The sequence below is a fragment of the Gavia stellata genome, chromosome 7, assembly GCF_030936135.1.
Source record: "Gavia stellata isolate bGavSte3 chromosome 7, bGavSte3.hap2, whole genome shotgun sequence".
NCBI lineage: Eukaryota > Metazoa > Chordata > Aves > Gaviiformes > Gaviidae > Gavia > Gavia stellata.
Window position 1 is genome coordinate 45,884,712 of NC_082600.1, and position 27,229 is coordinate 45,911,940.

General features: G+C 49.2%; 1 protein-coding gene across 1 annotated transcript in view; it reads right to left on the reverse strand.

Annotated features, from left to right (window-relative positions):
- Positions 1 to 523: 523 nt before the first annotated feature.
- Positions 524 to 27,229, reverse strand: part of PRDM11 (PR/SET domain 11) — a 43,799-nt gene continuing 17,093 nt past the window's right edge. Inside the window, exons 2-8 of the mRNA XM_059819813.1 lie at positions 26,394 to 26,512; positions 25,719 to 25,822; positions 24,504 to 24,766; positions 23,444 to 23,511; positions 7,268 to 7,455; positions 3,529 to 4,179; positions 524 to 2,688 (exon numbers count right to left, since the gene is read on the reverse strand). Coding sequence (XP_059675796.1) covers positions 524 to 2,688; positions 3,529 to 4,179; positions 7,268 to 7,455; positions 23,444 to 23,511; positions 24,504 to 24,766; positions 25,719 to 25,822; positions 26,394 to 26,509 — 3,555 coding nt within the window. The 5' untranslated portion in view covers positions 26,510 to 26,512. The remainder of the gene's footprint in view (positions 2,689 to 3,528; positions 4,180 to 7,267; positions 7,456 to 23,443; positions 23,512 to 24,503; positions 24,767 to 25,718; positions 25,823 to 26,393; positions 26,513 to 27,229) is intronic.

Consider the following 27,229-nt stretch of genomic DNA (forward strand, 5'->3'; position numbering starts at 1 on the left):
CTGTCGGAAATCAGAAATCTGACAGTCGTCAACAAAAGGCTCAAATGGCTCAATAACTGGACTGAACAACGGAAAGAGAGGCAGAGATTAAAACCGAGGGGAAAAAAACCCAACCAACCAACCCCAAAACAAAACAACACAAAAAACAACCCAACAAACTGACAACAGACATACAAAGGAAACCGCCGGGAGGATGAGGCTGACAAAGACCCGTCGTCTAGCTTATAGATCATTAGGTTTAAACATGTAGAGTATGGCCCCAGCACATGCTTCTAAAGAATGAAATGTTGCCACCTACACTGCAGCTGCCATGGTTGGAGACACCAGTAAATGTCTAAACATTGTCTCAATCTTTAAAATTCTGCTTAGCTTCTATCAGACGCACATCGTCTTAACTTTTAAATCTTCAGTGTGGGTTTTTCCTTAATATATATAATATATATATATCTTATATAATATATCAAAGTTTAGAGTATAGATTAAAAAAATTATTCAACAGCTTTCTGATCTGAGGCATTCCTTCCTAAATATCGGGGTAAAACTCAGAGCCATGGTCCATGCTCTGCAACATCGGCTTCTGATCAAGAGACGACATCCTGCTCAGCATTTCGGCCGACAGCGCGTAACTATTGCCCGACTTCTCCTCGAACCAACTATCTAGGGCCCTTTTGCAATCGAAGTTGGCAATGGGCGGCCCGTTAACGGCAATCGTCAAAAGATCACTGAGCTGCTCCAGTGTGAGCCGAGAGCGGTTGTTTTTGCGCACTCTCTGCAGGGCAGTGCGCCCCTTCTCACAGCAGGCCGATGAGGTGGGAAGGACTTTGAGGATCTGAACTATTTTATTTAGGAGGGGGAATCTCTGTTTGTATTTACAAATGTGACTGAGCAAGTCTTTAAAACCGTTTTTGGTATAATAATCCACCTTGAGTTCTCGCCACTCCATCAGCAGACTCCCTCGGGTGTCCATCCCCTCTCTGCAAACCTCTCTGGAAAATGATGGGACCGTCTCCAGGTGTTCAAATATTTGTACCATATCCTCTTTCCCATAGCTCATGAGCTCGTCAGTGCTTCTGGGCCAAGCGGCAAGGTCAAATACCTGACAGGCCTTCACAAATGTCCGGCTACGGGAATCGAACCTTTGGGCTAGGATCACCTGGGTCTTCTGGCAGATCTTTTCTCTGATCGACTGGAATTTGGCTTCAGCCACCCGTAGGTTTTTCACAGCAATTCCATTAAAGCTTTCACGGAAGTTTTCCTCAAATTCCTGCAAGTACTCCCCGGGAGAGTCTGCTAGCCGGCTGATCTCCTGGATGGCCTCCTCTATTTTATCGTCCACCTGCGACACAAGAAGGTACTCCCCTTGGAAGACGTAGGCGAGGCGTGAAAGTACAGCAATCACATCCAGCAGGAAGTAGATGAGTTTAATCGACTGGTAGTCCATCAGGAACTGCAGGAGGGCCAAGGCAATGGCGGAAGCGTCCGCCCTTTGGGTCTGGCCGCTGACATCTTTGAGATGGGCCACAACCTCAAGGTAATCCTTGATTAGAGCGTTGAGCACATTCTGCTCCCCAATGATCCACTTCACTGCTCGAATGTCCCCCAAGAACTCGGTCTCCTCGCACAGAGTGGCAGCAGTGACCCTCAACTCGCACATGAGTCGGGGAGAGTAACGATAGAAACTGAGCAGTTGCTTCAAATTGTTTTCTAGCTCCTCCAGGCACGGCAGTTCCTTCCCGCTGATTGCATCCAAAATTTCCAAGTGGGGCCTGTGTACCATAAAGGGCAGGCAGAGAAGCCAGGGCAAGGTCTTTCTGATTGTCATGAACAAGTTGGCTCTCAGGCTGGCGGTAATGTTAGCACCATCGACTCCCAAGCCAATAGTTGGCTTCTCATCCTGCAATCGTATTCCCAGGCTGGAAAAAGCCCTGTCTAACGCTTGGAGGTAACTGTCTGTTGTAGAAAAGCCCAGTTCCTGAAGAGACAGGAATTCGGTTGCCGGAGGCCCATCACTGCTCGTGTACTGTACGTACACCGCAACTGTGTCTGCAAGCAAGTCATCGCTCTGCCCGTCCAGAATGATGCTGAGGAAGGGAGACTGTCGGATGCGTTCAACCAGGTCCTCTCGAAGAGCCCGGGCGATATGGTGGATTAAGATTTGGCAGTCTCCCTCGTTCATGTATTGATCCACCACCTTGAGTTCACACTTTCTCAGTAGTTCTGCCAGAGGCCGAAAGTCGTAGTAGGGCCTGCCCTCCAGGGCCAAGTGGTAGGCTGTATTGAAGAGCAGGGTCATATTTCGGCACATCTCTTCCGTCTTCTCCGGGTGCATCCTGAGCTTGTAAAGCTGCAGGCACTTCTTGTGGAGGTTGCTCTGGCTGTGAAGCTTTATTGTGTGTATCTTGAACTGCTTTGAGCCAATGATGAAGGCTGAAGTCCGAGAGGATTGCACTGTGTACTGCCTACAGACGTGGCACCACATTTCATTCAATGTCGGGGAGTACCGCAGAAACCAAAACTTTTTAAGCCACTCTTGCTTGAACCGCCGTATCCTCCGGCCGGTCGCAGAAGACATCTTGGAAGGCTCATCTGTAGCAGCGATCATGTCATTGGAAACAGATTCATCAGCAGAATCCACCTCTTGGTCATCGTCCTCCATGATGGTGGGAACAGAGATGATGCTTTCCGAAGCTGTAAGAAAAAAAAAAAGGGAAAAAAAAAATATGGTATTTACAAAGTTGCTGAGCTAAAGAAGCATCCTACTGGAGACAGTAGAGCATTGCCTGATGAGCTGGCCACAACCTGCTCTCTCCTGCCCATGATGCACTATGGGTAGAATTTGAATCATGGCTTTAAAAGGAAAATAAATCAATGTTTCTGCATGCGAACTTTGTCTCCAACATGCCACGACGGACAGCAAGAAAGGACACTACATCCTGGCCCCTTGCACAATACATGGTGTGACCCAAATATTCCCTTTGGTGAAGGCTCCTGGCTGCTCGACAGCACGTTCCTGGAGGAAATGAAACATGTCTTCAGAAAGGGACACATGGTTGTGTTAAGGCAGTGGAAGAAACAGAGAGGGCTTTCCATCAAGGGACACAGCGGGACACCGTTTCATACACAAAGAGCGCACATTTCAGTGTTACCACAGAGTCATTCAGACTTTCTTGGTAGCATGTGAGGCACTGCGGAGGGGCTTCCGCTGAAAGAGAATGCATCAAAAATACAGCAAACAAACTGTCTGCAATGGAATGTCTTTTTTATTGGCAGTGCATTATCGATTACAACGGCAACAAATAGAGCAAGTTGTCATACAGAGTCTTTCCCAGACAGTGCTTTCCACTGCGCCCACAGCTGTGTCAGCTTCTGGCCCACCCAGTCACAAAACCTGACAACGAACCTTCCATGGAACCACGTGTTCACCTGAATACTCAGAGCAAAACGCTTTAGATGGGTACACAGCACACAGGCATCTCACTACTCTCCTTAGGCAGGGTTTGGAGAACGCTGTTACTCGGCAAGGCTTACCTGTGGGGTCCGAGAACTCTTGGAGCTCGGGTACCTGGGGCGGTAGCACGGGCGGCTCGGGTAACTTCCCAGATCTCAGCATGTCTAACTCGGCCTGCAGCTCCCGGATCTTCTTCTTCAGCCGGATGCAGTTGGGGCAGAAGGAGGTGGTGGGGATTTCGTGGGAGTTGCCTTGCGCAGAGGCTAGTGACAGCTCGGTTGGGCTGTCTGCTTTGAGTGACAGGGGCTCTTCTTCCTCGTCTTCAAGGATGCCCACCTCTTTGGCCGAGCTGAAAGAGGAACCATGAGGGACCTTCCACTCCCCCTCACTCCGGTTTCTGCTGAGGTTCAGGGAGCCGTGCTGCATGGCACTGCCACACCTCTCAAAGATGTCTTCAGCCTGGTATTTAGATGCTTTTCTGATGGAAAGCGGTGTACTCGTGGCTAACTGGTTCTCTTCAAATTTGGCGGACTCCAAGGAAGCCTCCAGGACGTCTTTGAAGATGAGGTCAATCTTTTTTTTCTTTGTTTGGGGGTGGGATTCCCCCTCGTCACAGCTGCGCTTGTAGGGGCTCTTCCCTTGCTTTAAGGTGGCGAGATGGAGTGCCCCCCTTGTGTCTTCTTGATTTTCCACATTCTTTTCTGACTTTTCCCTCTGCAACTTCTTGTCTCCTGGAAAGGAAAATGAGGGGTGGGGATTATCACCGGGAACCGAGCAACATCCCTCAATCTAAAACTCAAACGAAAAAAGAACAAAAAGGCAGGCTGAATCCCTGCAGGTCTGCACGTTGCGTTACAAACCAGGGAACTGACACAACTCAGTGGAAACCGAGGCTCGTGAGAGGAGGAGCCCTGCTAATGGGCACGTCTGCAAAAACAGAGACAGTCCTGGGTAGCCACAGCGGAGTAGGACCCACACACTTTAAAGAGAAGAGAAACTACAGGCAGCTTGTTTAACCTAAAGGTATAACCAACCTGCGCTGGAAGAGGACTACGAGGTGAATGACTACGAGGTGAATGACTGATCGCAGTGGAACCTAATGCCCAGAGCCCAAGCGCCGTTTCGGCTGGCTGGAAGACCTGTGCCTGTTTTGACTTGGTAAAAGGTATCAAGTGTACAGCAGTGCAGCGAGAGATTCAGACAGTTTCATGACAACCCCAGCGTCTGTGCGCAACACGGCACAAAGTTTGCAAACCCCTTTACTCTCATTCAGTTTGGAGGCTGCTCCAAGTAAAAATAACTTGCGCTTTTAAACCCCAAGGTACTCATTGTCAACTGAGCTACAACGGGTGAACGCCCTCCAAGGATGGGACATCTAGCTTGTCCCGGTGGAGTCTAAGAGTGTGGCCATTCAGTGATTAAAAAAAATAAATAAATAAAAGCAACCTCATACAAATTATTAACTGCTTAAAATAAAGGGAATAGCCAGATTTCCTTACCTGGAAATTCAAAAGACGATAGGTTTGGCTCAATTTCCATCATTCTTCTATCTTGTAAATAACTTCAAGCATTGATGGCTTCCCAAACAAGACGCTGCTTTATGCTGATTTTTGGTTTTGTTTGCTTTTAAAGTGTATTCATGCTTTCATAAGAGTTACGGAGCAAAAGCTACCATTCCCTCTCTAAGGAGAGCAATGCTAAGAATGCAGAAAAGATGCAAGACTCGAAACAGTTAGAGTAAGGCACCGTAAAAAGGGCTGGCCCAAATGGCAGGGATTTTGCACTGGGTTTTGATGCTGGCTGGCAAATCCAGCCACTTCTTGAGTGAATCCGTAACAACAGATCTCATTTTCAACACATTGACGAGAATTTCTACGGGCAAAGCTTTGAGTCTCTGTCTTAGTAGTTCCCCTGTTACGGACTATAACGACAACTGGCAGAGATAGGGATTTAGAGAATGGATTCTTCTTTTTCGGTGATTTTTTTTTCCCCCAACCGAGTGGTTCAGCCCTATGGAAAAGCTAGAAATCACAAGACGATCCCTCATATCATTGGTCTCAACTCCATTGATGAGGCGGGTCAGAAACTACCGACAGAAACAAAACCTGGGAACCATGTTATTTTTCTGTGAGTTAATAAAGCGTGTCACTCGACAGACTCATCTGCCGGGGATTTGAAACCTTTTAAATAGAAAGTGACTCAACAGATTTTGGTGCCGCTCCCTGACCGCCTCCCAGTGCCCTCCCAGCTGAGGCTGTGGTGTCTCGCAAGTCTAGCAACGGCCCAAGTGACGCTCCGTTTTAACAACGTCTCCGCGCTCCTTTTGCCAACGCAGGCTGAGCCCAGCTTGCCGTAGCATGAGCTCACCGAGACCTCAGGGGTTTCTAGGATGGTCTCTGCAGCCACATGGGTTTCTACGTGAGTGTGCGGTAGGCTATGGTGGGTCCTGAGGAGCCCAGAGGCAGATCTTCACCACGCTCGTAGCACAGAGCAGGCTGTGAGTTACCATTTCAGCTCGCGCAAACCGCGACACCATGACAAACCACGACTAAAGGCATGTCTGTACGGCAGGGCAATTGTTTGTAGCCTTGGTGCCCCTCCAGAGCAGCGGCTCCAAGGGCATAGTCTTTCTCTCGCCGTGCTTTCAGAAAGTACTAAGCCATCTGGACAACTAACGTGTGCATGGGATGCAGCAAAATCACTGCAGCCTGTACCCAATCACTCAGTGATGTTTATTAACATAAAAAAAGCACATTCACACCGGTGTTAATTCAGAAGTGGGAATTGCTCAAGTACAGCCATCAAGATGTAACGCTGCAAGTGCGTAACAACTCCACGGTGATGGAGTATAACCAGTATAACTTTTTCAGGACATCTTGTCCACCCCACGATTAAAGAGGAGACACCTTTTACCAAGTCAAGGCAGCAACAGCAGCTGTGTAATAATACACATGGGGTTCTTAATTAGAAAGTTGCATTTAGTGTGGCTGCCCCTCTGAGGCCCTGCTAGTCTGTGGCCAGGGCTGGAAAGAAATGCCCTTAATTAACTTCAGGTCTCAGCACTGTATAGAGGAACAGATGCATTAAGAATTTTTGCCTTCCTCTAAAGCTTCCTGTATTGCTGACATTACACTGCCCTAAAGGACCGCTGGATTTGTTCCAGCATGGCTACTCTTAAGGTAAGATAACAATTTTTATCCAGGGAAGAATCAGGCTGACAAGTACAAAGCCTCCTGTACGTTGTACACGCGCTCTAAGGTTGTGAGACTAAGGAGTCTCTAGCTGATGTCGCGCTGATCCCAAATTATCTTTCTGAAGAAAGAGGAGATAAATTAAGCGAGGAAAATGGACATACAAACACACCAAGGAAATCTCTCCCTCATACGCACACGGAACCAGCCGGAGCTCCCTCAAACAGGCTGCTCACAGGAAAGCAGCACGTTCAGAAGAAAAACCTAATGCCTGTCTGCGGGCCCACCAGCTTGGCAATCTTCAGGCCAGAAAGCCTTGTGACAGAGGAGCTCTGTGATCCCTGGGCTTTGCGTCAGGCCCTTGCAGCACGCACACGCCATGAAACAACACGACACGTGACACGACACGACACAGCACAAATCGTTCTTTCATCATCTCCATGTCAGTGGTTGTATTATTCTTCTTGTACCGCCATCCATCCACGCCACGCAGAGCTCTCACCCGCTTCTAGAAACGCAGGTGCCCTCGCACAGCCTGTGCATCACCTACTTCACCCACCGCACTCGGTCCAACAAGTGTGGCAGCCCACGGGGATCGGGGGAGAGGGTGGAAAGGGAAGGGACTCACCGCTTGTGAGATTCCTGTTGATGGTCTCCTGGGACATACTATGCAACCGCTTCATGTAATCCTCACTGTACCAGACCCGCAGCTTCTCCCCAGGGTGGATGTCACGGCAGGCACGGAAGTAAATCCTCTCGCTGTGCTGGAAGGCCATCAGGTTCTGCTCCCTCTCCTCCCGGGAGATGATCACGTACCTGAGGGCGAGGGGACAAGGCAGGCGTGAAGCACAAACTTTTCTCCTGTGCCCCCGCCTCCCCTTGCACCAGAATGACAACCACGATGAAGCCAGAATGACCTTCAGGGAGAGCCATCAACACAGCCAGACTGGAAAGCATGGAGTTCTCAGTAATGGGGTGCAAATTGCCAGAGATACAGGACAACGAGCATGGACATCCAGCGAACACTAAGCCAGCGGTCCGTTTCTGCTGTGGAAGGGATGACAGCAATGTACATCCAATCTGAAGGAGTATCTCTGCCAGTAATGGTGACACAGACTCTCATGGGCAGAAATTTCTTTGCCCAGTGATGGAAATAAGGACTTCGGGATTCCCCACCATCACTTCACATCCCAGGGCCTCCTCCTTTGTTCTCAGGAACATCCGGAATATGACAGGGTCCCACTGCCTATCTCTTTCCCAAAACCACCATCTTCCTTTTTAGCAGAAACCAGATTTCCTTGCTTCTCTCCTCTAGGACAAGCAGAATTGAGATGCTCAGGGCAGAAACAGGGACGCCTAATGTGCATGGGGGTATTCGCTGGTTGTCCAAAAGGAAACCAAAGACATGCCAGTACTGGAAGGTTTTGCACTTGGGCGTTCAGCGGGGTGTGACATAAAAACAGCCCTGCAAGTCTCAGGAAAGCCCAGCACCATGTTGTGGGGATCTCCTGGCAGTGCTGGCAGAAAAATCACTTTCCGGGCATGGGGTTTGTTTTCCTGATTTAAACCAGCTAAATCTCAGCTCAACAGTAATGTATTATTTCACACTCCAAACAACCGGCCCTCTGTGCAACTTGGTAAGACAGCGATCTATAGCTAGGATCATGTTATTTGCTCTCACACTCCCCGTGTTCTTGCTAGAGGACATGGAAAAGGCTTGGAATACCGGTTCCAGCTGCCACCAACGTGAGCTCGCAACACCCACCAGGAGGAGGCCCCGTCACGGCACATGCAGACCCGAGAGCAGATCTGAACAGTTCACGACTAAAAGCTTTTGCTTCTCTTATGCCATTTGTCTCTATTATTCAGCACTCCCTGCCACAGGAACATCAACGAAGGCGAGTGGCGTATGGCTCCTCGGACATCTGCTGCTACTAGTCCTTGCCCAAACGTTCCCTTATAGCTCACAGGTATTTCTTCGGCTTAAGAAATCTGTCAATTTTTTTCCTTCAATGCTCTCCCCTTCTCCAGCCATGTGCATGCACAGATAAAAGACACAAGCCCACCTGCATGTGATCACACCAACCCACACACATTAAGGTCACAAACTTGGGGAAACTTCCCGCAAAACACAGAAAACAAGTCTGCAGTGTCTCAGACTGCCCCAGGCTCCAGCAATTCTGGTTTTAATGTTAAGCAACTGTGCATGTGCCTGCAATCAGCTGTATTTTTCCTAATGTGTGCTACCCAGGATGCTCCGCAATCTTCAGTAATTATTTAAACAGCAGGCTCTGGGACTGCCAAAATTAGCCAAACATTGGCTTTTGTTAACCCTTATTTTACTTTTGATCCCAAAACAAAGGAACTTTTCAACCACCAGTTTGTGTATTTGAGAAGGAACGGAGGCCGGGACCAGCGCGGTGGGAAGGCGGTCCTGCGAGGGCTCACAGCCAGCGCTGCCAGGCTGTCGCTTCTGGGTGTTAGCGATGACTCCACAAAAGCTGCGTCAGGCATTCAGACGGCCAGGAGATACGCAACCCTTGAGGTACAGCAATGTGCTGCAGCCAGGCTGATGCCCTGCAGCGCAGCAGATCCTAGAAGAGGCTCTCCGCAGTCCAAGCTAAATGCCAGGATGCTTCCTAGCACCAGCTAAGGAGAGACCCTGCGGCTGCTCTGCATCCCGCTGCCCGAACATCAGCCGGAGCAATGACAAGATCAGGCTGTCCCTGCGAAGGAGCCTGGTTACCTGCAACGATTTATCGCCCTGAAGTCACTCACAGCTCCTTAATACAATATACAGGACCTACACCCCGTGGCACTGAGGAATTCACGGGGCAGTGGCAGGACGGTCCGGTTGCAATGCAAACTGCATTTGGCAGCGAGATTTAGAAAATTCTCTAAAACACAACTTTGCGTGGGAAGGGGAGAGCCTGGTTAACTATTCCCACCAGGGCTCACTTTTATTATGAAGTATTTTATTAAGCGTGAGCATGCTTTTCCTGCTCGCTGCTCTCCTCCTGCCTCTAAAGCCCTCCAAGTTTCTGCCTGAAAGTGTCCTTCAGCTCTGCTGCCCATGTCCTGCGGCTCCGGCTGCTCCCGGGGCGGTGGGGAGCTGGAAGGAAGGCGCAGGCTGGATGAAGGGGCTGAGCTGCAGTACTGCTGCAGCCCTGCAGCACGCCGCCCAGCCGCCCGCTCCCATCCAGCGTCCTGCAGCGACCGGCGCTGCCGATTTCACCGGGAGGTATGAAGAAAGCCCTTAACAGAGAGTTGTGGAATAACCCCGTCACAAACGTTTCTTCACAGCTAGCAACTGATTTATGCTCCTAGAGAGGAAGCTTTGTATCTGTGATACTTCCCTGAGGTAACCTAAATGGGGATGAGATCATCAACATAAATGAACCGTTTTTGAACCAGCGCTGCCCAGCACCAGCTCCAGTGACCCCAAGAGCACAAATGATACAGGGTACGAAGGACTGCATAAAACCCAAATTCCACCTTGTTGGTCTAAGGCACCTCCTGCCGCCGCACGCCACGGGTTAGAGGCAGGTGCTTTCCCGAGGACAGAGGAAGGCACAAAACGGCAGCCTGCTCGGTGAGGTGGGGGCACAAACTGTCTGCTGAGGAGAGGAGAGTGTACCAGTCTGCCTTCACTGACGTGTCTTCCCCAGGGTGAAGCGCTCATGTCCTGAACAACCCTTCCTGCGAAGGCTGGAAAGCCGCCAGTCCCCCTCCCGATGCCAAACACTCAAGCTGAATGGAGGCAAGAAGGCTACCTTGGTTTCAGTGTGCAGGACGGGCACGGCTCGGCTGACACAAGTACTGCATGCAGATGGGCACGGCCCCGCCTGCAGAGCGTGTTTCCCAAGGGACCGCGATCCCCAGAGGAAGAGTAGGGTCGGGACCACCATTGGGGCAGACCCGGTCACCCAGAGCTGCTCCCATTCCTGCAGACAGGCACTGCCACCAGCTGCAAATAGGTCATTTCATGTCCTGCTCAGTCCCTGGGACGAGTCAGGCTCAAGAACACCACAGATTATGCTCAGGCTACTCAGGACCAGCCATCGCACCAATGGAGACCATTTATGACCCATTTGCAGCTATTGGGGCTTGGATCAACCCCATGGCTGTCGGAGGCACAGCTCCTTGCTCTGCAGGGGCACCTTTTCCATAGCCTTTCCAGTTAGCAGCAAAAAAAAAATCCTTGTCTCCCTTTTTTCTAAGCCACAGCCCACTCAGGACACCAAACTGCCAAGTTTTGGGATGGCCCACTGAGCCCGCCCAGAAGGTGGTCAAGGTATTTTTTGGCATTCCTCCCCAGGGGAGGGGAACGGAGCAGCCAGGAGAGACAGCGAGGAGGAAGGAGAGCCCCGCAGCTGGAGGGAGGCTCAGGCTTCTGCCCCCCCTCCCCAGGATTTGTCCGGTGCCTCCCCTCTGCCCGCTGGCCCCTCCGCTGCTCACCCTCTGGCTGGCCCCGGGGGTGCTCCGCGGAGGCCCTGCCAGGGCAGAGCACCCCAGGGAAAAGCCCACCGGCCTTTCCCAAATCAACGTTGGGCGCAGAGGCGGGGCCGGAGATCCCACGCAAGAGAGCCGCCACCAGCGCAGGCAGACGCCACGGGGTGCCGTACGCACAGACGCTGCCTCAGCGCTCCGACGCCCAGTGCCCTCCAGGAGCCCCAGCGTCTGTGACAGGCTTGTAACCAGGTCAGGCAAAAATTGCATGAGAGAAACAAATGACTCAACAGCAGCTGTGTTAAAAGTGTTATATATTTATTGCATTCTTAACAAAAATACTTTTAAAGAGAATATTTTCAGCATGTAGAAGACATGGAGATACTGGGGTTGAGCACAGCAGTTTGCTTCGACACGGGCACTTACTTCAACAGCCAGTTAACATGATGGGTGCAGGAGGAAGTATCCTTTGCGAGCCAGTACAGAAAAGCCACTCCACCGAGGGGTCTACACAGGGCAGGAGATAACGTCCCCAGATCTGGGCCAATCTGTAATAGTCCACAGAGGAAACTGGGGGAGACATCAGGCAGTTCATAGTACAAGGTCCTTTCTCCCAACCAGAGCCCAGCCTTTGGGGGTTTGCACTGAGAGCTGCGCATCCCGCGCCAGGACGATGGGGTTCTCTCCCTAAATGCATCTGTGTTGGCAAACTGATAGCAGCGACGATGCCAACTCCCTCCAATGCCCAGCACCCGCAGGAGTCTCCTCCTCTGCAGACCTGAGGGTTCCGGGAAGGGATCCCCCCGGACAACATCAGAGGAGCTAGTCCTATCAGTATATCCATGGGAGAATATCAGCAGGGCCCAAATATTATAAAAATATAAAATACTACTTCTAATATATAGTAGCAGCACTGTATTGACTCAGAAAGCCTTTAAAACATATCACCCTTTTTTTCAGTTCTCTGTGATTCATAAATTAGATCCACTTCTACCAGATTTCCCAATCTTCCCTTCAACTGAAGACAGACTGTGACTTTTGCAGAATACAAATGTTACAACAGAAGTAAAGCGACATCCTCAGAGGAAGGCGAGCGAGTACTACCCTGGTCTGGCAACAGCATTACAAGGAATGTCCTCTGCATGAAACCAGCGTGGGTCATTCCTCAGAAGAAAGGTTTTTCTCCTTGCCACACCTCTACTTCCTTGAGCAAGGGCCTTTTACCGCACCACTAAAAATAAATTACTTGAATTAGAATTACCGAACAATTAAAAAGAAGAAAGGAAAAGCATGTCAGGAATGCCTGACCCAGCTGACATACAGTGAGCTTTCCAGAAGAGAAGCTAGTGCACTATACTTTCAAAGGACAGGCCAGACAGATTAAAGAAGATCCTTCAAGATCTCATAAACCAAGCCATCCTTCTGCTATACTGCGCTGCCTATGTTCAATTCCCGCTGAGGTTTATACAACTTTTCGGCCAAGTCTGCGGTCCAGACATGGCACGACGATGCGCGTTCGTATCAACTTGAATAGTTTCCTGCAACCCACCTCCACATACAGTAAGACAGGCAGGAGAGCAGCGGCGTGCTAACCGTGCATGGGTAGCACCTTGGCCCTCTTCCCTGCTGAAGCGTATCATGATAATGGTCCAGATTTTTCCAGAGATGGGGGCAGCATGGTAGGTGCAACATGCAAATCAAGGAGGAGACAGACATGTTGTAAAAAAGCTGCCACATATGTTATCACCACCTGAGGTGACGTTATTAAAGCCTAGTTTCAGAATCGGAGTTGTACATGGGAACCTCATGCAGCACTAAAGCAATTCAAATGTTGTCACACAGTTCTTTCTTGCATCTGTATGGGAAAAGAAAGCAGTACAAACCCAACATGGCTAAGATTTTAACCTATATAGCTGTGAATTTAGATTGTAAACTCTTCAGGATAGGAGAACACAGTACAGATCCCACCCTAAGTAACACCGAGTAAGTGCAAAGTAACTGTACTGAAGTTGACAGAATTACAGTGATAGAAAACCAAACTGTTCCCGAGGTCAGAAGCAGGCCCTATATCTTCCCTTGTTTCTGTGCAGTCTCTCGCATTTTGAAGAGGGTGAGGTGGTTCAAAACTGAAGATTAGAACATGCAAGAAAATCAAATGATACAATTCTCTTTAAAAGTTGTCATAGTACGAAATAATTGTGTTTTATCTGCAATTGTGAAGGGTGGGTAGGGGTTTCAGACTGGAGCAGACAAAGATTAAACTCTTTGATATAATTGCACGTGGTACTGCAGGATCCAGGCACATGGCCATAGCAACCCTTCTCAGCAGTCTAAAACCAGGCAGTGCTCAGCCCTGTCCCCGGCACCCTGCCTTCCTCCCTTCCCTGCACAAGCTCTCTTTTTACACCCCTCTCCCCAAACCTCTGCCTAAGTCACAGTAAGCCCTGGATTGCCCATTACTGCTGAACGCAAGATAAAAATAATGAGCAATAAGAGCCTTCAGAGCCGTAAGGATGATCTCTGCACAGTGCATATACTCATTTGAAGGAAGATGATGGGAAGGCAATAGTAGGGTAAATCCGTGGGTTGATTGCAAAGGGAGCTCTGTAGTACACTGTCTCAGTAAATAACGTTTCACAGGCACGAGAAGAGATCAAGATAATGATTCCTATTGCATATCTCAGTTTATAGAGCGTTCAAAGCATGGGGAAACCAGTGAAAACTCCTAACTGCTATGAACAGAAAGATGTCCTACATCCCAAGCTCTATAAGATTTGAGATTCCTTTTTGCCATTGCAGAGGGCCAGCCCTACTATTCAGCCGCCGTAATTCATACTGCTCTGTTAGCTAGCAGGGGGATGGACGGGTTGGGGCGGCTGTTGACCTTCCCCACGCAGTACTGGTACACACGGAGAGGCCATGTGAGCATGCAGCAGCTCAGGAAGGGGCAACCTTCTTTCCTTTATATGAAGCAGACTAAAAATGGTGTTTTCTCTTTCGTGACCTGGTAGTCCGTGCAGGAGGAGTCTGTTTTGGGGCGTTTTGGTTAGACTCTGCACTGGGCTCAGGGGGCTGTTTTGAGCAAGCTGCTTGCAGAAGAGAACCCTGCATGACACTAGGATCCTGTATCCTATGGAAAGCCTGGACCCCATCACGGATTTCTGACAGGGTCTGGCACATCTGGCCAAGCTGGCCGGTGAGGTCAGCCATCCTCTGACCGATGACATGCATGCTCTCTGCCATGTCTCTGTGAATAGCCACCAGCTCCTGGCAGAACTGCCTGAACAGTTCTGTTTGCTGCGTGTGGGAATGGAGAAGCTGGCGATCGAAGCTGGAGAGGGGTGGGCTCCTCGTGCGGGGGTGCGGGGGTCTGCAGGACGAGGTGGTGCGCGGGGACGGACGGTGCAGTTCCTGCCTTTGGCTGGTTGCTTCCGAGTGCTCCGATGAGGAAGAAGTGCGGAGGAAGGAGGGCCCGGAGAGCTGGTTGACCCCTGCAGTGGCCCTCTGCAGCGATGAGAAGCGGTGTTCCCGAGAAGTGCCTGGCATCTCTTCATCTTCTTCAGCTTAAACAGAAGAGGAAGCATGAATTATTAATGTGAAATCCCTCACAACTCTGACTTCTGTTTCATGGTATCTCAAAGCACATGGAAAAAGGGTTTTCTCCCCCCCCCAGTCTGCCAGTTGAGACAAGCCTGTAGCTCCTGATGCACTCAACATGCACGTGCTGCAATGTTAGCATCTGGGTGACAAGCTTAGCCGTAAGAGGCCTGAAGAGCGGGCGAACCCAGTCAACCGAGGAGGAATCCAAGCTGCCATGGTGTTCTGTACACAGCATTGTTCATTACTAGAATATAAATCCATTTCAGACAGTAGCAATGACTCCCCTTCCCCCAAACCATAAGCAGCTAGAATACTCCAACATTTTGGAGGGACAAAGGCTCCTGGCCTTTGGTCCAGTCTCAGAACACCCTGACACGTTCAGTTCCTCATGCCAAAACCCTGCTCCCATGTCATTTCTTACATCCTCCGCACTGAGAAAAGCATAGACGTAGTGTTTGCTGCTCGCAAAGTCTGTACTGCAAGGCCACTATGTGGCTTGGCATCACTAAGACAACCAGTCAGGCGTAGCAGCAACAGGACCCTATATTAATCGGGCAAGTATACTTGATGCAAAACCAAAACCAAAGCAAAACGCCATGGGAAAGTTCTCATTAGTCTGATAAGTATCTAGTGATGTGCCACTTCACGGGTACAGGCACACCAGTAAGAAGAGACGATACTTCACTTCTTGCAACTGCCCACTATCTCCTTGCACAAGCTGTATTCATTTTACCTCTGAAATAGCACAACTGGCTTCCAAGATAGATGCAAAGAATGACCAAGTCCCACTTTGTCAGTTCTTGAAGATTTTTGTCCTTGCTTTCCCACTAACAACATTACTTCAGATATAAGACCTAATGCAGTAGGACAGTGCCACCCATGAAGTGTTAGTTGACTCACTTTCCAAGAAGTTAGCCCCTCTTTCTCTCCTTTGTATCCCTAAAAGCTCACAGACCAAGAAGCTGCTCCTCCACACAAGAAAACTATATGTACGCAACTGGGGAAAGAACCTGCAGAAAGCAGCTTGTGGTTCAGCGCTGGAAGGTGTCTGAGAGCTGTGGTGTAAGAAGATTAACTTAGAAAGCAGGGCCAGTAGTTTCTTAAAAACAGTGAAGAAGGGAGTCATTATCATCTACCTTTTTCACAGCACTTGTGCTGAGCCTTCAGACCACTGCTGAGAAATCATTAGCGGCCTGGCCTCAGAGCATAAACACCAGTGATCACTGAGCCCCCCCAACAGCCTTCTTGGAAGATGGTTACCATGCAGTGATCCATTAGTGACTGGCACATGATTCTCAGCTTGACAGCATCGCTGTTTTATTGGGGTGCATGCAAGATGAAGAACTCCTAATCCTTTACAAACACTTTTTCACAGACTGGAAGTACTTGCACTTCAACTACAGATGTTCCCTCGCTTGTAGGATTAGTTCAGACTTATGACCCATTAAGAAAGTGGAATCTGAACAATGTCTATCCTTAGAAGACAGTATGGAAAAGGACTAGATAAACAGATAAAGAAGATGATCTTAACTTGGAAACAGCTTTCCCTCAATCCATCTCAACACCCTGTGATCACCAGAGCAGGCTGTCTTGAAACCAGACACGGGAGTAGGACCTGGCTTGACAGGCAACCCAGCATCTCACAAAACACACAACGCTCTTCTGGTGTCAAACTGAGATATGCAAGCATAAGACAAAGAGGTGTTAAGGCAATGATACTTACAGCTTGTTGACGGGCTGTCAACCACGTCCAGATCCGCTCTCCGGAAGCCGTGCATCTGGCGTGACGAATGCAGCGTCGACTCGATGGCTCTCTCGTGGGCGGTCAGGACGATGGCCGAGGGCCGCCCCGTGCTGCCGGGGCTGGAGAGGGACCTCTGCATGAATGCCAGTTTGTCCTTGGTCCTTCTCTTCATGTCGTCCCATCTGTGTTTAATGTCTTTTACAGACCTGGGGACCTGGCTGACTGATGTGATCTGCCTGGCTATGCCTTCCCAGATCTTGTCCCTGTCAGCATGGGATAGACGCATTGTCTCCCTCCCAAACAGCATGGCTTCATTTCGGGTCACCTCAGTGACCAGAATGTCCAGTTCTTCCTTGGAAAACTTGGGCTTCCTCTTTCGTTCAGCCATATTCCTTGGGTTGAACATCCCACAAAGCACAATTGGGTAAAAGGAAATCAGCGCAAAGCATCCCCCTGCATCCAACCGTTTGGCCAGGGCGGCACAGGGGCAGAGGAGTTTGGTGGGATCCAGCTCCCCCCACCCGCAACAACCTCTCAGTTTTCCTCAATCGCACCAGGAAAAGGCAGCCGTTTTGTTTTTAAGAGACAATTTTCAAGCTTAAGAAAAAAAAACACCAAGCAACACTAGTGTGAAGGAGCCTTCTCAGCTTTACAGTTAAAATGAAAATTTATACTTCGTCTGATGCCCTGACTTACGTATGAGGATTTCAGTACAGCCTCGCATCACTTGCCGCAGTTTGTGCACAGAAAAAAGCGTGAGAACTCGCAATCAAATTGACGGATTAGCTTCTAAGATGACATTGCTCAAAAATGGGTTCTTGAGGGAATTTAGAGGCCTGAAACCTGCCTGGCACAACATGCAACGGAAACTTTTACACCACCCTTTCTGTTAAAACTTGCAGGATGTCATGCAGAGGCTACACCAAACCGGATTTTTTTCAGGGAAGGGAAATTTCAAGTAGACTCTCAGGAAATTTCTACAACTTGCTTTTCGTAAGGAAAAGTCTTTTCTTCAGCAGCAGGGGTACTGCACATCCAGCGTCTGCTTCCCAACAAGCTCTTGTTTTACCCAGAAATGGTTGCCGTTTCCTATTGTTCTCAAAAGGAATGAGGCCACCCACTTGCTTTTCCTGGCTAGGCTTTGCTGTCACTGCCGCTGACAGGAGCCTGCGCCCAGTTTCTGGTGCTTCAAATGAACAACTCGTAGCCTCAGCCCATTGAGAAGAAGAGGCAGCCATCCTGAGAACAAGCAGTTTTGTCCAAAAGGGGTGTGTGGGGGGTTAATTTTTCCAGCCACAGTCGAAGGAAACTTTAAAAAAACCCAAAACATTAGTCTTAAATATGTTTTTTTTAATTGGGGAAAAAAAAAAACCAGGAGGAGGCAGATCTATTCAATAGGGAAGGAGAAAACAGACTGTGGGAACATGCAGTTCTGCACATAAACAAGGTGGGATTGCGGACAGAGGGAAAATCCGCAGCCTGGGCAATGGACACCTGTATATAAGCATGCAGAACGCTGAAGAGATCAGAAGGCCATGGAGGAGCAGAACTGTTGGGAAAACTTAGCGTATGCCTTGATTTGAATTATAGCAGAGCGAAGTAAGATGCCCAAATGGTTACTCTAATGCTACGTGTTAGAAAAGACTGCTTTTACATGTCTTCAAACAACTAAAAGCAGGGATGTTTGGAACTTTTTTGAAAGAGGTTGACCTTCTTGGTGTTTGTGTCATACAGTTCTTAATATTTTAAAAGTTCTCAGATAGAAATCTACATCAGTATGGAGTTATGGTGGAGAAATCAACACTCATCTGAGGTAGCAGACTTCAGTGTTAATATAAATCACTCCAAAAAGCTCTCACTACAGACCTAGAAGATTAATGTTTAGAAAGGATATTAAGGTGTAACATACAAGAAATAAGACACCTTAATGGTTAGGGCACCTAACAACTGTAACTCTGAAGGGACACCGTGGGAGGGAAAACCTATTGGCTTCCCCATGTGTTAGTTTTCTTTCTGCTTATCCAGATATTGACTAGTAATAGCATCTTTGGTTTCATTTAATTTGGGACCTAGTGTTAGCATCTTTGCAATGTCAGGGGAATAAACTCTGGCTGGGATAGCTCAGACCTTTCTCTTTCAAAAAAAATTACATTTAATCCTAAAATCTTGGCTGGATGTCCTATTCCTCACAGGCAGACTTTAGCCATCCCACGATACTTTCTGAAAAGCTGGTATAAGCAAAAGCCTCAGCAGCTTCCCCACTTGTCCCATCACATCACGGTTGTGATGGCCCTGCTACCACCTCCTCCGAGGTGGGTGCCCTTCAGCGCTGCTGTGGCCCAGCAGAAGAGAGGTGGTTTGGGACGGACTCGCGTGAAAGGTGCTCATGGGCTGCAGACTAAGAAAATCCTACTGAAAGGCAGAGCGACCCTTGTCAGATGTCATCCTAGTTTCTCCTTAGTGCTTTTGATGAACCTCACCGACACTGCTGCCCTCCATTGGGGCGTCAGAAGCCGTTAACTTTGGTTAAAGCTGGAAAACCAGTAGGAAATGCTGCTCAAATCCAGGCTGTATACAGGGAAAGTTGGGAGCTAAGTGCACAGATGCATTTCACTGGGACAAAAGTAAATGCATCCTTGAGATACTGTTTTGGTGGAGTTTCATTTATGGAGGGATAGAAGGAGCGTTTAGAGAAGATGGTAATGAAATGATGGAGAGCCAGTGAAGCACTTGCTACGCTGACCTCAAGGAAAAAAACAAACCCAAACTTAAAAGGAAAAAGCAGTTCTCCCAGCTGAACACTGGAAGGAGGGAAAAGGCTGCATGGAACGTTGAGCAAGGCAACATTTATGCTTTGATTTTTATCACATTCAGTAAAACTGGGCTTCGCGCATATTCTCCCATGACTGCACAGTATCTTCAGTGCCTCCATGTGGTGGAAACAAACCTGCACTGACAAGCTGCTCTGGTGAAAAGGAGTAACGGTATTTTGCAAAGCGTCCTGAGTAGAGGTGAGCTTGCGGAACAGAAGTCTCTCCAGAGCTGCTCGGAGCCGCTGGCGGCGTCAGGAAACCCGCATCCCCTCTACCCTGCTGAACTGATGGCTGCTGTCACTGGCAAAGCTGCACCGATGGGGAATTAGAGACCCTTTTTGGCTCTTCCCAGACAGGATATCCCATCAAGTGTATTTAGAACAACCTGCAGTAGACCTGGATATTCAGATTTCAGGGATTCCCCTCATTTGCTCCAGCATGACTTGGGTCAAAACTATTTAAGATAACTTAAGTATTCCAACAGCAAACTCACCACGCAAAGAGTAATGAGTTCTGGCCAGTTTTAATCACGAATTCAATTAATGTTAGGTTCCCAGCAGGCACATTAACCTCCTCCTTATAAAAATGCAGACAGTGTTACTGTCAGAGAGATCTTTTTCCCCTCATGCATTTCCTCTAGCACGCAGGGTGTCCCTAAGAGCAGTCACTGATATTTGGAAGTACCTCTCCGGCGATGCTGTGTGGGTTTTAGCCACCTCCAGAGGAGCCCCAGTTGTGGGGCTGCGAATTCACACCTCAGCCCAGGTCAATCTGAAAGTGCAAGACCGTACAGCTATTTCTTTAGAAACACATGTGACGTTGTAAACTATGTGAACAGTGGGCACTTAATGATCACCCCACAAAGACATCGGCCGACTCCACTTTTCTTGGCCTCTGGGAAGCAAGCATATAACCAACTTCAGAGCCCTAGCGAAAATTTTTTTACAGGATCCTTTGCTCTGCATAAATTTCAGTCCGCAATGCATAAGAACATCTGCTCCACTTGCTGCAAGGTAACACAGACCGGTTTATTAAGTTCAACAAAATGACTTGTGCACAGGCTGGTGGCTTTTCCTCCCCCTGAACACATGGGCAGACACAGTAACGCTGACTTTTTAAAAAGTTTTATTTTTAAAAGGTCCTGTAAAGTCAAAACAGCAGCTCAGAACTTAAAAGACCTACTGATCTAAGTTGGTCCTGCTCTGAGAAGGCCATTGGAGTGCCCGACCAAAGCTCCCTTCCAAGCTCTATTACTGTATGAAGACCAAATCGCAGACATCTCCACCATAAGGAGATACAGGAAGACTTACAGAACAGCCTTGCTCCTCATGACCTCTTTGTTACTATGTTTGGAGGGAAAAGGGGGCAGAGAAAGAAGCGAGGAGGTCTTGCACCAGCCTTTTCACATGGGCTGAGGTAGAGGATGAATTTGAACTGTGCCAAAAGCCTGAGAACTCGGGCACTCACATTTAAGATGAGATACAGACTGTAAATGCCAAAACTAGCCTGGATACCCCACACATGAGGCACTTGAACAGTTCAGTTAGGCACCACCAGTTTGATGGGACTTCTGATCCTGCATCTCAGTCTGCGCCAAGTGATACACGCATAGAGGGATGCTTCCTGGGCTGTCTGAATTACTTTCGTTTTTTGGTCAGATTCATCTGTTTTTTAAAAGGTCCCCAACAACTGAATAACAGAAATTCCTCAGAAGCAACCAGGAACAATGGCTGGTTCTGTGCAATCCTTTAGAAGCCCCAAGAACTCCCACCAGCAGCAGTTTATGGCTTGTGTCCGAGAAAGCACCGGTTTCGCTTGAGGTTTGCTGCAATCCATGGTAATCGGTCACCCTGAGCCCCCAGAAAAATAAAAACAGAGGAAGAGGTTTGCACACATCCCTGCAGGTCAAAGCCATGGAGTTTCATAAAGCATTGGAAACAACAGCGCTTTACTCTGGACGGAGATGAAGGGTGCATTACTCTTGTGCCAGCAGCCAGCTTAGGAGAACATGCTCCCAGCATCAGGAGTTTGTCTCGACTGACTGGCTGAAGAGGGAAAGGGCAAGAGGATGTTACCATTGCCATGCCATCTGCTACGCTTCGTACTCCTTCCTCCCTGCCATCCACTGCCCTGGGTAAACAGTCATGTGAAATTAAACCAGCAAGTGCTGCAGTGTACACATTGTCCTCAGCGGGAACATGAAAATGGACTCAGATGTGGTAGTCAAACAACAACAACAATAGCCAGATCTACAAGAAGAGAGAGGAGTCAGCCCAAGCTGCCCTCCCCATGCCATACCCACCTACCCAGAGGGTGAGTAGATCTGCTTTGCAAAGCACTCCATCTGTGAGTGATGGCAAAGAGCACCATCTGAAAAACAAAAAGAGCGCTGTCTACAGCGTCCTGGAAGTACGGTATCTGCGGGTAATCTCCGTGACAGGTAATGTCCTAGCACAGGATATTGAGTGCACCTCTGTTTGAAAGCTGCTCACAAACAAAACCAAGGCTTTCTGAGGACCACTACCTCCACTGGAACTGTCGGTCAGACTCTATATAATACTGCTGTTAGAAGCAATTTTCAAGAGTAAAAACAGAAAGATCAGTAAGACTGGTATAGTCTGCACAGGTCCTTTGATACACCCTTCCCCAGAAGAGTTGCAAACATCCCCTCTCCACAAAACCATAACCTCCTTGCCTTCCAAGGCTGTACAGAATGGCCCAGACTACACTCGTCTCGAGACTTAACCATGGCAAATACAAGTTTAGACAAGAACGTTCTGTTCTTTCGTACTGGGACCATGAGCAGTGCCCATTTAAATCCAGACATCAAGCTTACATTCATGGCAGTAGGAAGAAGAGTTCATCATAGGATTTTTGCCTTCCAAGACTGTGTTTTCCCCCAGCTTCACTGTCATCCAGATCACATAAAGATCCAGATCTAAGCAGAAAGATCTCGCTCTGATTTTTGAACTCTGCGTTCTTCATTTCAAGATATATACCCCCCTACCTATCTGTCCACTGTACCACTGCTTCTTTTTGGAGTGACAACTCCAGCCTCAGCCCAGGTCTAGCGTTTTCTCTCATCCAGTAGTGAACAAGCGTAACGGCTAGAATTCTTACAGAAAAATGAGATCCTTTGCTGAACTTTATGAACGTATGTGTCAGAACAGCTGCCATCCCTGTGAAGACTCAAATGGAGCAGAAGTGGTGCAACCAGATTTGACCAGCTAGGTCAGTCTTGACCAGCTAGGTCAGACAACTGAAAATCCTAGACATCCAGGCCAACAAACCAGTTAATTCCCACGCTGCTTTACTCTTGTATGAAATGCCTTCTTGACAACAACCCTTCCATAATTCACCCCTGAAAGCAGGATTGGTCCAAATGTGGGACAGGCCTCAGTATGCAGCGATGTCCCGTTCTGCTGAATCACTGTACGCACGAGGCACTTCAGTGCTTTGCCTCTGCCTCAGAAGGCTGCAAGAGTGACCTACATTTTGCAGATATATGCCAATACTTGAAGAACCGCACCACAGTGAAACATGTTCCCTTCCTGCTGCAGTTAACAAACTGGTTCAGTAGTGACTGGTATTTGGGGTCCGCTCTGTTGAGACCCGGGGCTGGCAGAGGGAGTGCAAGTGCACGCATCATTTCTGCGCTCGGAGCTGCGGCAACTCACTCCATGCTTCTCCTAACACAGTAAAGCTGAGACTACCAATGACAGCCACCACAGACAATTGTTTCAAGTGAAGCCCAGAAAGAAAACAAAAAAAAAGCACCTCTTTCAATGTCTGTCAAATGGGAAAGGGCAAAAAAGCCCAAACAGAATCAAATGTTACCTTGGGGATAATGCAAAGCATTTTGCAAATATTTGAACATAAAGTTAAAAAAAATAATAATGGAGTGAGGCCTGTCAGCGTTTGTAAGAGTGGATAAATAGGATCATCTTTATTATTTGTCCTCATTCCAGAAAATAGCCATCCTCCATACACACATCCTTGTTTTAGACCCTTTCACTGAATCTGACTCCAAAGGATTCTCATCACAATAGATACTGAAAGAGCACAAGCACACCCTTTACAGAAGGGGTTGTGGCATTTTGGTTTGTTTTTCTGTCACACAAAACAACAAGGAGTGTTTGATGGCCTCTCTCTGGAAGACAGAGCCCCAAAAGGGAAGGCAGAAGAGAACTGGACTCACCTCATCCAGTTTGCTTTGGTTTCATCCGTGCCATCGATCGATTTGTAGCGGTTGTTCTTATCAACAATCTGCAGAACAAGAGAACAGATGCAGCGTGTCAACTAGCTGGTCCATACAGGACAAGGTCTACGACTCTCAAATCACTGCTCCAGTTCTAGCCTTAAGCCAGGACATGAAACTCTATGCCATGAATCTCAGCTCTCCTAGTACTACAGGCTGTTGCCCTGGACATGTGTGTGGAGGCTACTCTGAACTGACTAAGAGGCATTCTCCTATGTACAAATATCCGTAACACAGAACTACGGATGCAGCTGACAAAATTGTTAACAGTCCCGAGACATAAAAGATTAACTTCCCTTTAAGGATAGGGCTGAGACACACATTTATTTTACAGACAGAAAAGCGCGAGCAGCATTTCGTATCAGCAGCTCTCAATTTTTACCCCATCTATAACTCAAGTCCCACATCTGATTTCTCATAATCATTAATATCCATCGATCTAGTGACGTCTCTATCTCATAGGTAACCGAGGCCTGTAGTACTAGGGCAAAAGAAATATGTTTTTTGGTGCCGGAGTCTGCATGTAGATCAGTTCCTGATGGACTGAATCTCCTCCTTCCCAGCCCCTTGGGCCATCTGCTCTGCTCAAGCATACTGAGAGGGAGTGCTGGAGGCCCACAAGAGAGGTCTGCAATCTATAGATACAATCTTTCCTCTACCCTCAAAATGACCACCAGAGCAGAGAAAGGTACTGGATGAGCCCTTGAGGTTGAGTGGGGATGGAAGAACATGGCGAGAGGGAGAGGGGAAGCAAGCTCTGCTTCCTACAGTTGTGAACTGAACTCAGGTGTCATGGCATCTGGTCTCCTTTCATGTATCTATACCCTTAAGCCACTAATAATTAGGGTGGGTTGACATTTGCCTACTGCCCATGTGGGTCAGCAGCAGATCTTCAGAGGAGGGGGAAGATGGCTAAGGTCTGGCTCCACAGGCCTGTAAGTCCCCCAGCTCTGAGCTACGTGGCCGGGGTGTCACTTCGTTGGGGAGATATGTCACTCACCAGCCACGAGAAGAATCCTGCGGACTTGTCCTGGCTAGAGATCTGCCCCTCGTACGGCCCAAAGATGTGACCTTTGGGGATCACCTCGTTCATACAGCGCACGTCGTTCTCCCCGTTGGGCTCTTTCACCACCTCCATTCCTGGCGGGATGGTCAGCGCTGCCCGGTCAGGGATGCCAACGGGCACTGGGGTGTCAGACACGAACACTGGGGGGCCGTGGTTCGGGCACTCATCCACGAAGTACTCCTGGCAGGACTCGCAGACTGTGGGTGCGAGGTGAGCAGGGGTTAGGTTGGGCAAGACCTGACGCCCGTACAGGCTGGTAGGACGCATAGCGCTCAAGACAGCACGCCCCAGCTCCCCGTCCTCTCCCCAGCCCGGCCGAGCCCCCTCCCCAAAGCCCAGCCTCCATGCACACAGACGCTTCACCGACTGCTCATGTGTTTCGCCACATGTCTCTCAACAAGGGCTCTGCCTCAACCCACGCCTGCCTGACCAACGCCTGCGCTTGCGTGAGCCTTGGTGCCCTATGCAGATTTGCCACCGATGGCTACACGGACAGGGAAAGGCCCCGTCACAGTCTGCAGAGACAGAGTTTGGGGGCTCCTTGCATATCCCTGGTTAGCAGCTATGTCCTCAAGCTGAAAGGTTTGATTCCCCACATGCCAGAGGAGAACTAAACCAAACATCCCTGAAAACAAATACCCTCATCATACAGACTTCATTCTGTGCTTGGGAGAGAGACAGCATCACCAGGCACCTGCCCTGGAGCCAGACAGGGACTCAGGTCTACAATTTGATGTTTTGTAGGTCAATTTGATGTTTTGTAGGTATGCCAGCGTAACTGACACCAGTTTTCTTTCCCAGAATATGGAGGAAGGGAAAGAGTTGTTGTCTGCGCAACACTCCCTTCGCAGCTTCTGAATTCGAGCCTTCAGGTTTTGCAGACTCTTGGGGTTTTCCTGTGTGTGTTTTCACGTCTCCAGCACACTTTCCACGTACCTCCCTACCACTGCATAGCCCCATGATGGCCAAGCTGCTTTTGTGCAACAGATTCCCTATCAAATGTGCCAGTCTTTTCAGGAGAGCACGCAGATTTATCCCCAGCATTTTTCCTCCCTGCTTCCCACCCCAAACCGGCTGGGCGCCGACTAGGAAAGACCGAAATCTGTACATGCAGCGGCGTTGCTTTTCGCTCACTCACAAGACACTTACACCAGAAATCCACTTGCTGAAAGCTCTTGGTCATGATCAAATCCCGTTTCCCTTTCAGTTTCTTGGGCTCCACCTCCATGGATTGTGGGTCAGGCCTTCCAGAGCTGGGGAGGGAACAACAGAAAGACAACGTTAATCCACCAAGACGTTGGGACTGCACACACAGAGAGGAGCAGGGGCAACTCTGAACAACTCTCTTAGTCCCCACACCTGCAGCAGAGAAATGATTCAACTTGCCATCCTACCTGCCAACAGGTAGTATCTGAGATGGCTTAATGCTAAAGCCTGCAGCAGGTAGAGGCTTCACCTCCGTGCATGGCACATACCTGGCAGGTCCCACCGCGGGCAGAAGAGCGGCAGAGGGGTCTCCCACCAGCAGAGAGGCAGCGCTGCTCTGCTATAGCCCGGGAAACATGCTGCTCAAAGCCAAGGCATCGTCCCCGGTGCACGCCAGCACCGCACGGCCTGATGAGAACTAGCACACGTAGCAGACACGTGCCTAGCACATGAGTAGGTGACCACCCCTGTCATACACCTCAAGGCAGACCGCGCAAGGGAGGGTTTTAATAACTTTGAAAAGTTCAAGTATATCCCTCAAAACCACCTTTAGGCTGGGGCGGGGGGAGGTGGAGAGAAGGGGATTAGGGTACATTGGACCAAAGCTCAGCCGCATACCAAGGCTGTCCATACTCCTGGTCCCGGTGCGGAGAGCAGGCCTCTGTTTTTATCGTCACCATCTCCCCTAAGGAAGCCTGGGTCTGGATCAAACAGTCCTTCAAGTTTTCACTCATGTTCTGAAAAAGAATGAAGGAAGAGAGGAGAAAAATGAGCGGCCAGGAAATCAGAGCCTTCCTCCCCCAGGCCAGGATGCAGCCAGCAAAGCTGGCTCCCTCCTGGCACCGAGAGCTGCCATCACGCGCCGGGGCACCTACGCACGCACATAGATGGAAACCCCTTCCCGCGCTGGGGAGGAAAGAGCAGCTCAGTCGCGGGTCAGGTGAAGAGCGTGAGACACCACCCTGCGGCATGGGGACGTTCCCCCAACCTGAGGCATGGGGAATCTGAAGTATGCTCCACAGCGCCCACGAAAAACACTGTGCATGGAATTTAAGACTGATGGGTGGGATGTGTTATGAAAACGCGGAGCACCATTACCTCAGACCAGGTCTTTGGGGACAGAATGCCAAGAAAGAGGAATACAGGTGGTGGCATGAACCAGGAACCGTCTATGAATATAACACACGCCAGTCTCCGTCTGGGAACAGAGTGGGGTATATTACACCCCTGCAGATGGAGCTTTCCATGTGCTCCGGACACCTCTGACAAACAGGTAAGTGCCTACAGTACCCTGCAGGACTCCTACAAAATTGCACGAGTCTTGCTCGTTATCTTCCTGTCCCTTACGATGGCCGGAGCCGAACTACCACAACCCTTCTGGCACGCAGGCTGCTGGAGCGAAAATGCTTCTCCTGCAGCTCAACGCAAGAGCCATGATGTCTAAAGACAGCAGG